We start from the raw sequence: 14,931 nt of genomic DNA, 5'->3' as shown, positions 1-14,931 counted from the left end.
ATTATAAAAATTTCCTAATTTCTGAATGGTAAATCAAGTTTTAGGATAAAAATAGGCGAAAAAAAAATAAAACAAAATTTTAAAATTAGTTTTGTTAAAAAAATTTAGTAAATCTTAAGAAATGACCTGGACCCAGTTTTTTCCGGTGTGGATCCAGGATCCGGATCCGCATCAAAATTAAATGGATCCTAAGCACTGCTTGAAACCCTTAACTGTCTAAACAGCTGATCTGTAACTTGCTTAACTTAAAAGTAGATCGCCTGTTTTACGTTAACATTGTTTTCTAACATTCAAAAGTAAATATGAAATCTGCACCTTTTAGAAAGTAACTATTAATTTTTCTGAAACCAAGTGATAACCAATTATAAGCAGCGCTTAGGATTCATTTAATTTTGATGCTGATCCGGATCCGGATCCTGGATCCGCAATGGAAAAAATTCGGATCCGGATCCTGGTCATTTCTTACAGATCTTCTGAATTTTTTTTGAACAAAAAATGATTATCAAATTTTGTTTTATTTTTTCGCTTATTTTTATCCTAAAACCATTTAGAAAGGAGGAAAATTTTATAATCTCCCTTTTTTTCAAAACTTCTGATTTTGGTTTTAGGACTAAAAGTTTTTTTTTGTAGTTTTTGGTTGATATTTTACCTCTTGGTTCCGGATCCGTGGATCCGCATATTTTTGCGGATCCGTATATAGGAAGCCAAAATCTTGCGGATCCAACGGTTATAAGCATTTATGTACAGATTTTAGAGGTTGTCTGACATTCTTTATCAGTCAAAGGTTTCAAAGGTACAGTTGTGGATCAGGGAAAGTTCACTTGAAATTACACTTATGCTTACACATTTAAAGTTTTTTTTTCAGTGATTCTGAAGAAAAGCCTGCTGATGGCGAATCTGGAGAAAGCGAACCTGCAGAAGTTAGCAATCTACCAATCTTTCAAAGGTAGTGTCTTAGCTTAAACCTTCTAAATCTAGTCTAACTTTCTGTCCCCTACTTGAAAATATGAAGTAGTTAAGTAGGAAATTTGAGGTTTTACAACCGAAATTTAAATTCTGTCTATATATATAATTCTTTTAAAGCTTGACTATTTTATAATCAGTTACTTGTTGTTTTTACTGAGGGGTTTACATTTTCAAGATTTTCCCAACAGGGTAATTAAACATATTACATAAGTTTGAAAGTGCTCCCCACTTTGACTTATTTTTTCTATTCTGCGATAGAAATTAATTAAGATAATGTAAGGACCTATTCATCTTTAAGCTTTCTCCATGATAATCTAAATATGGTCATAGTAATAGAAAATATCCTTAGTTGGGGGTGGGGGGGGGTCCTTAATCCTATCCCATTTTGTTGTTTAAAAAATCAGAACTGTTTGATAACTTTGTTATTAATTGGGCTACAGGGCCTAAAACTTTTATATATGAAAAGCCATTGAAAAATGGATATCATAACATGTGTAATGATAATATTTTAAAACAAATTTTACATACTTTTAAAACTTTTTTAAATCAACCCTTACATTCTAACTAACCATTAAATTTAAGATTCTAATTTTTATTTAATGAGAAGGCCTTTAAAAGTTTAACTAGGGACATGTATCACATTCCCCTATCATAAATCAAAAAGGGGGGAACCCCCAAAGTGAATAAATACTAAAGTGGAACAGACTAAGGCAATGAGGACAGGTTGGGCCATAAGGTTTTATTTGGTTTGGAAATAATTGCATGAAAAGATTTCGTTTGGAAAGTAAAGACTAGCAAAAATAGACTAAAGACCCATGTAAATGTCATCTTCAGTTAGAACTTCGAAATTTTCACGATTTAAAATGAAAAGAATTTGTATGTTTGTATGTAGTTTATATGTAAATACCATTTAATCGCTTAATCAATTCATTGATTTTGCCTGGCACTTCTAATTTTAAAGGAATTTATCTTTAAAACTGCTTATAGTTTTGTTCTTTCAAATCTCCCTCCATTTTGAAATCTGTTTGTAAATTTCTTAAACACATTATGTTATTATTCAGAGGCATATTCAGGGGGGCTATGGGGGCTCATCCCCCTCCTGGATCCGTGAAATATATGCTATTTTTTAGGTGGAGGGGGGTTGGTTGGCCTCCCCCTCCCAAAAAAAGAAAAAGAAATGTAAGCCCATACTTGGAAAACAACCTTAGTATCTTTAAAACTATGTCTAGTTCTCAACCACTCTTAAATCTGTCAAAATACAAAAGTGAAGAACAAGAGATTTATTTCGAAGATCTTCATTTTTCGGACTAGTGAAATATATTCTTTTCTGGAGAGTTTTGGCCTCCCCCCCCTAAAAAGACGAAGAAATGTAAGCCCTTCCTGGAAAAAAAAACCTGAAAACGCCTCTCTTAATATCTTTAATGTATAGTACTACTCTTACTTCTATCAAAATACAAAAGTGAAAACCAATAGATATATTTCAATTTAAAAACTGGCCCATTTGTTTTAGACTTCTTACAGAGTTTTTCATTCTATTTAGTTTAAGAGCTCGCTTATCAACGTGCAATTTAGAATAGTTATGATCATTATTTTCCTTAAGATAGTTTCCTTGAAACTTCGGAATTGCTCCTGGTTTCAATCTGCATCGATCAGAATTAGGGACCACTAAAGTCGTCAGGATCGAATCCTGGACCCTTGGCTCGTTTGAGAACTGACTCTTAGAGCAACTAACCTTTTTTTTTGAACATCTTCATTTTCTGGTATGACAAACTGTGCATTCCTTGCTTTACAGATTATGCATGCACTATGCAGGCATTGTGCTGTCTAAAATTATTTATTGTGCAGTAAAATGGCTAAAATTCACTTCTGAAATCTTAATTTACGTTAATCTACATTTAATTAGGTTAAATACAAATTCTAAGCCTGTGTTTGTAAACAAAGGGAGTCCAGTTTCTGTTGTACTGAATACTCCGTATAACGACCAATTTATATATATTATATTATATTTATATATTTATATATATATATATATATATTTATAAATACTTGGGACATAAAATGTCGTCATCCAACTATGAGTTTGGCCCACTTTAGTATTTATTCACTTTGGGGACCCCAAATTAGACACAAATAGCCCAAACGGAAAAGGGTTAACCCACTATTTATGATTTTTTTTTGCATTTTAGAAGTTCAAATATTCCGTTAAATCCAGTTCATGCATACTTCAGAACCCCAAGTGGCCCAACAAAGATTCACACTCACAGGTGATTTTTAAGGCACACATGTTTTGTAGTCCTTTGCGAACATGAATTATAAACTTGTAACTGTAAAGAAAGTAGTTTATCAATTCTTTCTTGATCACAATTTTGGCTTTTTTGTGTTAATAAAATCACTTAAGCAAGCCAGAAATGAAAAATAATTTAAGAAGGTAATGTTATAATCCATCTTGATGAGCGTGGAAGGCACCCGGCCTTAAGCCACAACATTTTTACCTTCCATGACACATATTAGCTTTTTGTCTTCCGGCAGCCATGAGCCACAACCATATGGTATTCCATCCTGCAACATTTGAGCCTTCCAGCGAGTGCTTAGGATCCATTTAATTTTGATTCAAATCCAGATCCTGGATACGCTACGCACTGGAAAAAAATGGATAAAGTTCCGGATCCAGGTTGTTTATTTAAAATTTACTTAATTTTTTTTAAAAAGGAGAGTTTGTCAATTTTTTGTCTTATTTTTTACTCATTTTTACGCTAAAAACTTGATAAACCATTCAGAAATCAGGAAATTTTTATCATCTCTTTTTTTGGGAGTAAAATTTTTTCTTCAGTTTTTGGTTGATATTTTCCCCCTTGGATCTGGATCCGTGGATCCGCATATTTTTTGCGGATCTGGATATTCAAGAAGCCTTAATCGTGGGGATCCAGATCCTAAGCACTAACACTATTAAAAAAATTAACCGTCATCACCTGAGTGTCACAGATTTCAATAGAAATCTTTATGAAATTTTCTCTTCACATTTTCAGAGGAAAATTTTATTTATTTTTGTAGAAAAATAAATTGGCAAGTTTACATTAAAGGAATCGTCGTTATTTCAATTTAAAATGTATATATATCTTTATACATTTTTTTGCATGACCTCGCTGGATTTTTTAAAATCAATATCTATGTACTAAATTTACTGTTTAACACAGTATAACTGTTACTCAAATGCTGTGGCATGGAAGACAGTATGGTTTGTATCTATTAATAACCGGCGATATCAACATCAATTTTAGATATAAGCTTTTTCACTAGCGTTCTAATTTCTACTACTACAGTTATTAGAAATGTTTAAACAAAGCTAAAGCCAGTTCATAACCGATTTTTGTACTCAATTCATTTTTAGGCAATGTTGCATGTGTAAACGGCTCATCAAAGGAAAAAACCCAACAAATTTAGGTAAGTTCTGACTAAATGAATTTAAGATTAACTTCTTAATAGTATTTAAGATTTTTGTTATATAACTCAGAAAAATATTTTTCGAAGAAAATATGTTTACAAAATGTACATTTGCACGCAGTGTCAAAAATTTACAAGTACAAACGTACTTTAATACAACAATGTTAACTTTTGATGTTCAAGTATCATTTAATTTACTGAAACATGAGATGCAATTATCTGGTGCTATATCAATTTGACTAATGGTCGAATGGACTGACTCTTACGGAATTTGTGCTTTAGCCTGTAGTATACAAGTTTTAACTTATAATCTTGTAATTATTTAGAAAAAAAATGATTTCATTTTATTTTTTTTTCTAAAATATGAATTCTGCTAAAAAAATATAGATCAATAATAACCTAATTTGAAATAGCTGAATAAATTCAAAGCATGTGAAATGCTTTTTATTCTCGATATGGGGTCGTTATTCGTAAAACAGGAATTTAACATTAGTTCAGATTGTCAGTAGTCCAATTGATAAAGCATATTAAATGACTTTAGTTTGTTTTAATCCATTTTATAAACAGTATATTTTTGGACTCGCGACAAAAATGTTCCTCCTGAAGAACAGTTTAAGCTGTATCTGAAATGTTTAAAATAAAAAGATGCAAAAATTTCTTTTTTCTTTCAAAAGTTAACCCTTAACAGGCTGGGGTTTTTTTTCCTAGCACTCATTTTTAACATTCACCGTGAAATTTTGTGGCTTTTAATGAAAAGTAATTTAAATGATTTTTTGTTAAAAAAATACTTTTTAAAAATGTTATAGGGTAGGGTACAGGGCGGAACAAAAAGTTCGGTCTGTGAAAAACAATCTAAAATAGCCCATTACTTTTTTGTGACTAAAGCTACAGAGCTAAAAACTCTGTTTTTGAAAAGCCCTTGAAAAATGCATGCAGAAACATTTGTCACACTTAGATATTTGTTTAACACAAAAAAAAATATTTTTTCATTTTTTGGCATTTTTTATACATTTTTTCCACCCTCCCTAGCAAGCCAAACTATTTAATTTGTCGGTAAAATTTTTTTCTTCTTTGAGCTGGGAATGAAAAATTGGGCTATGAATATGCATTTCAACCTTATACCAATTCTCTTAGGCCTTTTTCTAGGGGGGGACGCACCAAACGCCCCCCCCCTCCTGACTATGCATAGATTCAGACCCCCAGCCTTTACAGGGTTAAAAGTTTTAGCTAATTAAGACATAAAAGGTTGAAATTGTTTGTTTTTTAACTCAGCAAAATTCATGTTTTTTTCAGTTTATCACGTTACAAGTAAGCATCCCCACAAGAAAAATCTTCTGATCAACGACATCAATGCCTGGAGGAAGAAATACTTCAAGAAAGGACCGATCCAATCCACAAACAGTCCAGCAGCTATAGGCATCCGAAAGTAAGTATATATCTTTTAACACTGATAAAAGTCTAGTATATAAATACTGTGCAAATTGCAATTGCATTTCTGTCTATTTGCTCTGAAATGACTTTCGGAGCAACAATTAAAAGCTAGAGTTATTTACGGGAAAGAAGCCTACTTAAAAATGACTTACATTAAAGAAGTCTAGTTTTTGTTAAAGGCAGAAATACAGCTTAGTTTTGATTGAAATCAGATTGATATTAGTCTTGTTTTCCCCTATTTTTTATTCTAAACAGTGCCGTCTATTATGATTGACCCTAATAAAAGATGTATATAAAAATGACACAGAAACAATCCAAAAATGATGCAAAAACGAACGTGATAGTTTTTGGATCTTTTTTTTCAATTTGAATTTTTCTATGATAAAGATATTGCAAAGTTTAGTAAAAGCAAACTTAAACATAATACACTTAGATCTTTTAGATCTTGGAAGTTTCATTGTTTTTTTCCAAGAACAGTCTGCACTTCTTTATTATAAACTTAACTTATGCTTAGGTTCTTCACCAAGGTCCCATCTGGAGGTACAGTCTACAAGCAAAATGATCCGAGACAGAAATCTTTCAATGAGGCGTTAATTTCTTGGATCTGTCAATCAGTTCTTCCCATTAGGTAATATTTGTAAGAAGCGCAGTGTTAATTTAGTGTCCCACGCTCGTTGAAAACCCCCACCCCTCCCCCCTCCACCATTTGTTCATTTTTTATTTTCTATTCTTGCCCTCTTTTAAGAAAGCCATTTACTTACATCGGTAACAAAATTGTCATATATTGTATAGTAAAACAAATGTTCAATATTTTATTTAAATTTTTGCCATTTAAATTGTGAAGCCGTGTTATTTCATCTAGTTTTCTTATCATTCAAATCGCCAATAATAATTTTTACATTTAAGTTTTAACTCTGCATTTTTTGGTTGGGGCTGGGTAGGGTGGTGTTTAATTCTTAATTTTTGCATTCTACCACCTTTTGACCAACATTACCAACTTATGATTCCTCCAACCAAGGAAGATTAAGTAAAATAACCACGCACTTTGTAAAGTGTGAAAAAATCGCACATATGCATCTCAAAAGCGATATAATTGTAAACTATTACTCAACCTCAATTTTGTCTTAAAAAAACAGTCCTCGCTGCACTAAAATCAATTATAGAAGCACCTGACTGAGACCCTTACTCGGACGGCGGTCTGGGGGTCCTTCATGATCTTTTTATTATCTTATCTTATCCCAATTAACATTAAATGGCTGACTACATTCATATGATATATATTTTAGCCTTGTAAATGATCCGAACTTCAAGAAGATGATCAGCATTGCAAACCCTCATTTAACTGTATTGTGCCGACATACGCTCACCAAAAGAGCAATAAGTCTTGATGTCAAGGTATTAACAATATAGATTTCAGATAATTCAGGTGATCAAGTATTTTAAGTTTTTCTAAATTGTAGGTTTTGAACAGACGGGAATTTTGTGAAATAAGTTGTCAAAAACAATGAATCATTAGCAGTAGAATTCTGTTTATAGATTTAACTGAATATTCTGGATTTTCCAGAAACAAAAGAGACATTCATGTCGAGTTCACACATTAAGCTAGTGTACAATCTAATTTTACGGCTTTTTACACAGCATTTATATGTATAAACGTTATACACGGAGTTAAACTGGTAGTAATGATCAGTCACAAATCAATGAGTTCATAACACTCGAAAATTTTAATGGGTACCTTTGCAGATTAGGGATGTTGCTCTTCAAAAGAAAGGTTACTGGAAATTAAGCCTTTTACCCCATTTTTTACCTAAATCTCCAGTTATCTTTAAAACTCTTTCCTGCTACACAAATCCGAATCTCACTTCCGACAAAGAAATACAAAATGAAATTCAGATGGACTCAGATATAATTTTTGCATTTGGGCTTACAGTGTATACTGTATATGCTGCCAATAACAAGAACACTTCAAAACTTTCTGATATTTTTAGTGCCGTGATAAAATGAAAAGGCTTCTGAATACTTCAAGAAAAGTGGCGGTCACAACTGACATTTGGTCGCAGAAAGGTACAAGTCCTCATATATTTATTTGAGTGAATTGTCTTATCAACTTTAAATATTTTTATAGTACAATACAAGCTCAAAGAACAGAGCTTAGAATAGTAGGGGAGTCCAACCCCCTTATGAATTTGTTTTGTCAGAAAATTAGTTCAGTGTACGATTAATGTAAATGTTCACAAGTTATGCATAGTACATCACAATAATTCAGTGGGATCCTGAAAATGAAACTTTATAATTGGATGTCCTTAATCCCAATTACCTTATACCTGAATATCCACATTGGAAACTTTTCATTTTTAAATAAATATAAGTTTAATCATGTTTGTATCAACTTATTAAAAACATATTTATCACATTGGAGGACTATTATGCGGATCCAGGAAGCCAAAATGTTATTGATCCAATGGATCCAGATCCGGGTCAAGGTCATAAACATTAATAAAAGGTTTACTGAAGTTTTTTAACGGAAGAAAAAATTTTGAAGAAAAAATTCTTGCTTTTTTCCACTGCAATGACTTGAAGAACCATTTTAAGCAGTGCTTAGTATTTATTTCAACTTGGTGGGGATCCGGATCTAGATCCCTTAACCGTACCAAATAAAAATGGATCCGTATCCAAATCAAGATCCAGGTCAAGGTCATTTCTTTAAGATTAACTGAATTTTTTCTAACAAATCAGGATTTTCAGATTATTCGATTTAGGTTAACTTAAATTGTTAAATATTTCCCAAATAGTACGCTCTTCAGCTCAAAATATGAAAATGTTTACCCTTTTTAAAGAAAAACTTCAGTGTCTCTTAAAACTCAGGATGGTCCTATTTACACCCTTACAAAAAAGAAAGAAACTTTTTAAATTTGTTTTTGCTGGATTTCCAAAAAAAATCAGATCTGAAACTTTTAGGTAATGTTCAATCCTTTAAATGAAAAGGCCACAAAAATACTTTTCTTAAGTTTATTATAAAGGGTAAAAAAAAACCTTACCGAATATTGTTAAGGTAATGTGAGGTCTTATATGGCTGTGACTGTTCACTTTTTTTCTCAAGGTAACTTCTCTCCCTCATTTAACCCCCATCTTTATTTCATTCCATCCTGATTCTGCTAATTCTTTAATTTTTTTAGTATAACCCTTCACTAGTGAAATTGTATCAATTGCACTAATGATTGATCGGACGATCGTACATTCATTCTAATGTTCATTTGGACTAACGTTCATTCGCACCATAGTATGATTGAACACTTAATTGTTCAATAAAACTTAAATCCACGTGGAAGGTTTTTGAGCACGAAGATAACTATTTTTTTCTAATTCTAGAGGAATTAGGTTTATTTAATTAATTGCTCCTTGAACATATTTCAGTAGGAAGGAACAAAAAATATTCAATTGTGGGTAAAATCGAAGTTAGTACAAATGAACATATTTTAATACAAATGAACAAAAAAATGTTTAATCAAACTAAAATTTTAAATGTCATCATTTGCCCATAACTTGTAATTTGTGCAATTGAACTTATTTAGAACAAATGAACAAAAAATGTTTAATCAATTTAAAATTTCACTATTTGCCCATAAATTATAATTAGTAGAAATGAATATATTTTCGTGTACATGATCAAAAAAATATTCAATCAAACTAAAATCTAAAATTTCACCATTTGCCCATAAATTATTACAAATGAACATATTTTAGTGCAAATAACAATAAATGTTCTATCAAACTAAAGTGTAAATGAACAACAAAAAAAATTAACAACTAACGTCAATCGCACTAATATTTAAAGTAACCAAAATTTAGGCCGTTAGAACAAATTTTTTGTTGTAAATATTCATTCAATGCATTTAATTTTTTTGTTATACATGTTCTTTTGAACTAGGTTCAATTACACTAATATTCACAAAAATAAACATGAGTCCGTTTCATTCGTTCATTTGCACTAACGTTCAATTGCACTAATATATTTACAAGAAATAAATTACGTCAGTTTGAACAATTTCTGGTTGGATATGTTCATTTGCAACCAATATTACAGAAAAAAATCCTTAGTCTGTTTGAACATTTTTTGTTGAAATTTTCATTTGCACTAACGTTCAATTGGACTAATATTACAGAAAAAAAAAATTTGTGCGTTTGGACAATTTTTTTTAATATTCCAGATCAATTATACTTTGACGAACATTTGTACTAAAATGTTCCTGACGGGAAAATACAAATTTAGTCCAATTCACTGTGACGCCTGATTTTGTTCATTTACACCAATGATCGATCGTAATTCAAACCAGTTTCTGATCAGCAGACTTCAGTGCAAATGTATGTTAGTTCAATCTGACATTAGTGCAAACAATATAGCATCTATACATTCCGTCAAATGCAAGGCACCATTTTGTTCCCTTTGTTTGTGTAAAAAGTGATTGAGAAACAAATAAAAAGAAACAGAAGCCGTTTTCAGAGTTTGAGATTTAAAGTCTCCACAAAATCTGAATTTTTACAAATGTATAAATTTTGTATTTTGATTTCTAAACTTACGAGTATGTGTAGTTTTGACCCCCAGAAAAAAATGAAAGCAAATAACTACTAAAAACTATTATTTTCATTTTAGGCTTTACTCTTATATCTATATTTTCTCCTATAATAATGATATTTCAAAGCTTGACTGAAAACACAAATGATGAACAAAATACTTTTAAAATAACCACAGTCCGAATTTAAATAATTTAAGCCGGGGCTCAAATATTGTTGGTTTCACTTATAATTGTATTAAATTTTTAAGATTTAAGCCACCGCTCAATTGAAACCAGTTTTTGGGGGATTTGAGACTTAAAGGCTTAAAGGGAGTGTTCGCGAAAAATGAAAGGGGGTATAGGCTTAATGCGATAAAAAAGTGCTTTTGATCGCTACTAATCTTACTTCTAGCTGTTGCGTCTATAAGGAGAAAATTGATAAAGACGTCACATACCGAAGAGCGTAGCGCCCATACAAATTGAGGAAGTTGGAACATACGACTTAGACCGTAAAAAAACCAAATTAATATCAAAGAAATCATTCAGATATTACAACCTATCGTCATCGATTATCTTTCGCCACATTTGTATATATTTTCGTGAAGAGGGGTTTGTGTGGGTTCATTTATTTTAGAGAATGTTAAACTAAACAGTATTAATCAATGTTCTAATTCAGGTTCATCAGGTCTCGGTAGATGTTGTCCGAGATCCTCTAGAGTGGAAGAGTGGGAGAGGTCAGATGGGTTGACCTTCTCCTTCCAGTGCTTGTCGTAGAGTGTTGAAGACCTGGGGTTCTTTCCATCATCAAGAATTAGATAATACGAGTTATACACAAAGCATAATAATATTCTTTACAAAATTATGATATAACAAACATTAATATATGTACAAAATAAAACGAGCACTATTTAACTTCCTTTTCTTATTTACTAGTTAGAATTGCATAATGTAAAGTATATTTAAACTAATCGGTTCTTTATGAAGGGGGGGAAGTGATACAAGAAAGGGAGGGGGAAGGGGTTAGGACCACTAAAAATAGTCATTTCTTTATCGGGATTTGTCTAGACGTCAGGGATATAATTATGTCTGAATAGGTAGGGGAAGGAATCAGATTATGACAGCGGGGAACCCATCAATTTCTATAATTGTTAGGTGCAAGAGATTAGATCTATGGGAAAAGCAAGGATTCCATCAGATAATTGCTTTTAACGTTGAAATTGTCAGAAATCAAGGATTTAGGAAAACAGGGATTTACTACAATCTCCCCTTTCAAGAAAGAAATGTCGTTTGCAGGAATAATTTTTTTTCATTTTTTTTAGATTTTTTTTTTAGGTTTTTGTTTGCTTTTCAAATTTTATCCTTTTTATTTGCTTTTTCTAAATTTTCTTCTTTTTATTTACTTTTTTAAATTTTTTCATTTTTATTTCCTTTTTCTAATTTTTTTTTTTTAATACATACATTAGGGTTGTGTTTAATGGCGTAACATAAGGCTTTCAGATTGGGCAGAATTTCCAAATTGTGCTCTGTTATTCCGGACAGAGAATGAAACTTCAGAAGGTTCAGAATTTCTCAAGATTAGGGATCTATGAATATAAAGAAGGCCGCGCCTTGTACAACTGATAGATATGGACAATGTTATTACAAAAACGATAATCGAAATAACTTGAGTTGAAATCAAGGTGATGATGATTTTGTGTTCAATAGTGTTTGTGTTCAAATTTCCTAAAACTAGGGCTATATTATGGTAAGGTGTGTGTGCTCTAAGTGCTGGGTGTGTTCTAGTGGAAGGTTGTATGAGATGTTCTGCCTTTCTAGATGATAATACATATGTGTTCATTTGGTTGAGACACTTGTTAAGTTCGTGTTGTGAAGTGTTCAGGTTATTAGGTGTTATCCTGGCTGGGATAGTGTGTGTTTCTAAAAGTGTATGTGTGGATAGAGTTAGTGGGAAACAGTCTGTGGTTTGAAGTGTGTCTGTGTTTTTATGTATTCTTAGGTATTCGTTATCTAGATAGAGTGTATGGTTTGTGAATCTCTCTGTAATTGTAAATATTCCGGTTTTTAACTCTACTATTTCTGTCTCTAGTTTAGCGATGTGTGTTTTCAGTGTATCTTTAGTATATTGTAAAAGGGGTAAAAGAGGGATTGGGGGATTCAAACAAAGACAATCTTTTATTATTTCTGATTCTTTAGCAAAAGTGGCTGAATTTTTTGAATAAATTAGGAATGGGTTATTGGAGTTAAAAGTTTCCAAACAATGAGAAGAGTAAATAGAACTCTTTACTCTCCCGCCTGAATGAAAAAAAAGAAGGTATTTATTTGGATTGGATTTGCTTGTTGTATTTATAAACATTGTTGTTTGAAAAAAGTTTGTTGATATAGTTTGCCGATATGTACATTGTACATTGTATATAGTCCATATGTTCCCACGTTTGTTTTTCCGATATGTGTTTATTAAATATGTTAATTGATATTGAAAATTTTTGTAATTTTGTTCTATGTTGATTAAATCTGTATATTATTTTATTCGTTTCTGTATATAGTATTCCTAATCTAATTAAGTAGTTTGTTTTGATAATGTCCGCAGTTTTGTACTTGTTACGTCATTTATAGGGAAGTGATATATGTATAGTGTGATGTCATTTCTGCTGGTTTATTCCTGTAAATATCGGTATTCAGTCTGTATTTGTTACGGAGTAAAGTAAAAAACATGAGATATAAACTGCAATGCTGTTAAGTTACGCTAACTTTTTTATATACAAATATATACAAAATTATTTCTTTTTTAAATATTTATTTGCGAATTTGCTAAAACTTCGTAAAATACGCTGAGGTTTACTTTTTTCTTTTTCTTCGATAATACTTTTATTCCTTACAACTGTCATGGGTATTGAAACATTTTTTTCTACTGCATGGTACGAGGATTCTGATTCGTAAAACTCATCTTGGATATCAATATCATTCTCTACTTTTTTAATGTTTACGCTTTCACTAATGTTACTATGTGTTTCAGTTTTTTCTGATATGTCGGACTTTTCTTCATTTTCGATATTTTCAAAATTAATATTTTTAAGGAAATCTTCAAGTTTACTTTTAGAGTTTAGGTCGTTGCTTTTAAAATATTCACCCATTAATTGTTGAAATTCAGGGTCAAGATCCTTGTAAATATCTTTTCTTTCTTTATATAATTTTAAATGTTTAGAATTCTGATATGAAACGTTTCCTGTGATTGGGTCAAGAAGAACTGTTAGGTTATCAGAGGTAAATTTAACGATATATAATTGTTTTTTATATGGGGATTTATATTTTTGTGGTAATTGGCCCTGAGCTGGGGGGGTTAAGTGCTTTAAAAGGACCATATCGCCGACCTTGAACTGAGGAGTTTTTGTGTTTTTATTAAAATTTTCGTGATAAACTTCGTTTTGCTTTTTCAAATATTTAATTACAAATTCATCTGTTTTTTTGATCTGTTCTTTTTCAAGTAATAATTGTGATTTTGCGGTTGGATCCTTAATTAAAGCTGTGTTTATTGAGAAAGGTAGGGGGGGACGGCGAAGGAAAAGTTCAAATGGACTAAAAATTTCTATTTTATCTTTTAATTTGAAAACTCTTGGGGTTGAATTCATTAAATAAGTGATTCTTTTGCAGATTTTAAACCATCCATGTAATTTATCTGGGCTTGAAACTCTCATAAGATGTCAGAAAGCTCGGATAGCTCTTTCTGCTTTAGAATTGTGTATCGGGGAATAAGGAAGTGAAGTGGATATTTTTTGTACCCCCCATTTTGAAAGTAAATCTTTAACTTTTTTGTTTTTGGTTAATGTTGAACCTCCGTCAGAGGTTACCGTTATTGCTGGTCCGGCTTGGGAAAAAATGGTTTCTAGAAATTCGCAAACGTCTTCTGCAGATTCATTTTTACAAGGTTTAGTGAAAATGTATCCACTAAATCTATCTATTGCAAGAAGTATATATTTAAAGCCATGGGAGGGGGGAACAGAAAAGTAGTCAAGTGATAAGGTTTGCATTGGATGGGATGGGAATTCACCTGGGGAGATGGGAGGGGATCTGGTATTGTGGGATTTGAAGATTTGGCAAAGATGACAGCTGCCAATCAAGTCTTTAATTTTTTTGCTTAGATTTTTGCTATAGTATTGAGTTGAAATAATTTTTGTCATTCTGTCAATTCCTAAGTGTCCATATAAAATGTGATGGTGTGCAATAGTGTTTGCTAAAAGTTTTGAGGGTAAGACTAAAACTGAATTTTCGGGGCTCGGTGTTAAGTTGGATGTTTTAAGTTTGTGAAGTATATTTTTGTAGAGGTAAAACCCTTCCTTGTCTGGGGTTGCTTCTTCATAGTTTTCTTTTAAATTTAAAATGGTTTGCTTTATGGATTCATCTGAATTTTGCTCATCAATTAATTTTTCGATAGAAAGATTATTTTTTCCAAATATATTTCTAATTATTTCAGGTTTTACTTCTCCTTCCTTCAACGGAGCTAATGCTGGATGTTCAATAGTTTCAGTCTCATTTTGTAAGTCAG

At 31.6% G+C, this 14,931-nt stretch overlaps 1 protein-coding gene across 1 annotated transcript; it reads left to right on the top strand.

Moving 5' to 3' along the window:
- Nucleotides 1-302: 302 nt before the first annotated feature.
- LOC111697461 (uncharacterized) lies at nt 303-11,165 on the top strand. Its single transcript, XM_023467484.1, has 9 exons — nt 303-325; nt 866-946; nt 3,153-3,230; nt 4,355-4,407; nt 5,701-5,833; nt 6,353-6,466; nt 7,125-7,233; nt 7,827-7,902; nt 11,068-11,165. Exons 1-9 carry the CDS (start codon nt 303-305, stop codon nt 11,163-11,165), a joined length of 765 nt encoding a protein of 254 aa, XP_023323252.1.
- The last annotated feature ends 3,766 nt before the right edge of the window (nt 11,166-14,931 follow it).

This window comes from Eurytemora carolleeae, unplaced genomic scaffold, assembly GCF_000591075.1.
Source record: "Eurytemora carolleeae unplaced genomic scaffold, Eaff_2.0 scaffold45, whole genome shotgun sequence".
Lineage (NCBI taxonomy): Eukaryota > Metazoa > Arthropoda > Copepoda > Calanoida > Temoridae > Eurytemora > Eurytemora carolleeae.
This window is presented reverse-complemented; position numbering and strand designations above follow the sequence as displayed.

Coding starts and splice junctions, on each gene's coding strand:
- LOC111697461 (XM_023467484.1), top strand. CDS start 303: ATGAAATCTGCACCTTTTAGAAA. Junction 3,231..4,354: donor ACAAAGATTCACACTCACAG/GTGATTTTTAAG, acceptor ATTCATTTTTAG/GCAATGTTGCATGTGTAAAC. Junction 7,234..7,826: donor CAATAAGTCTTGATGTCAAG/GTATTAACAATA, acceptor TGATATTTTTAG/TGCCGTGATAAAATGAAAAG.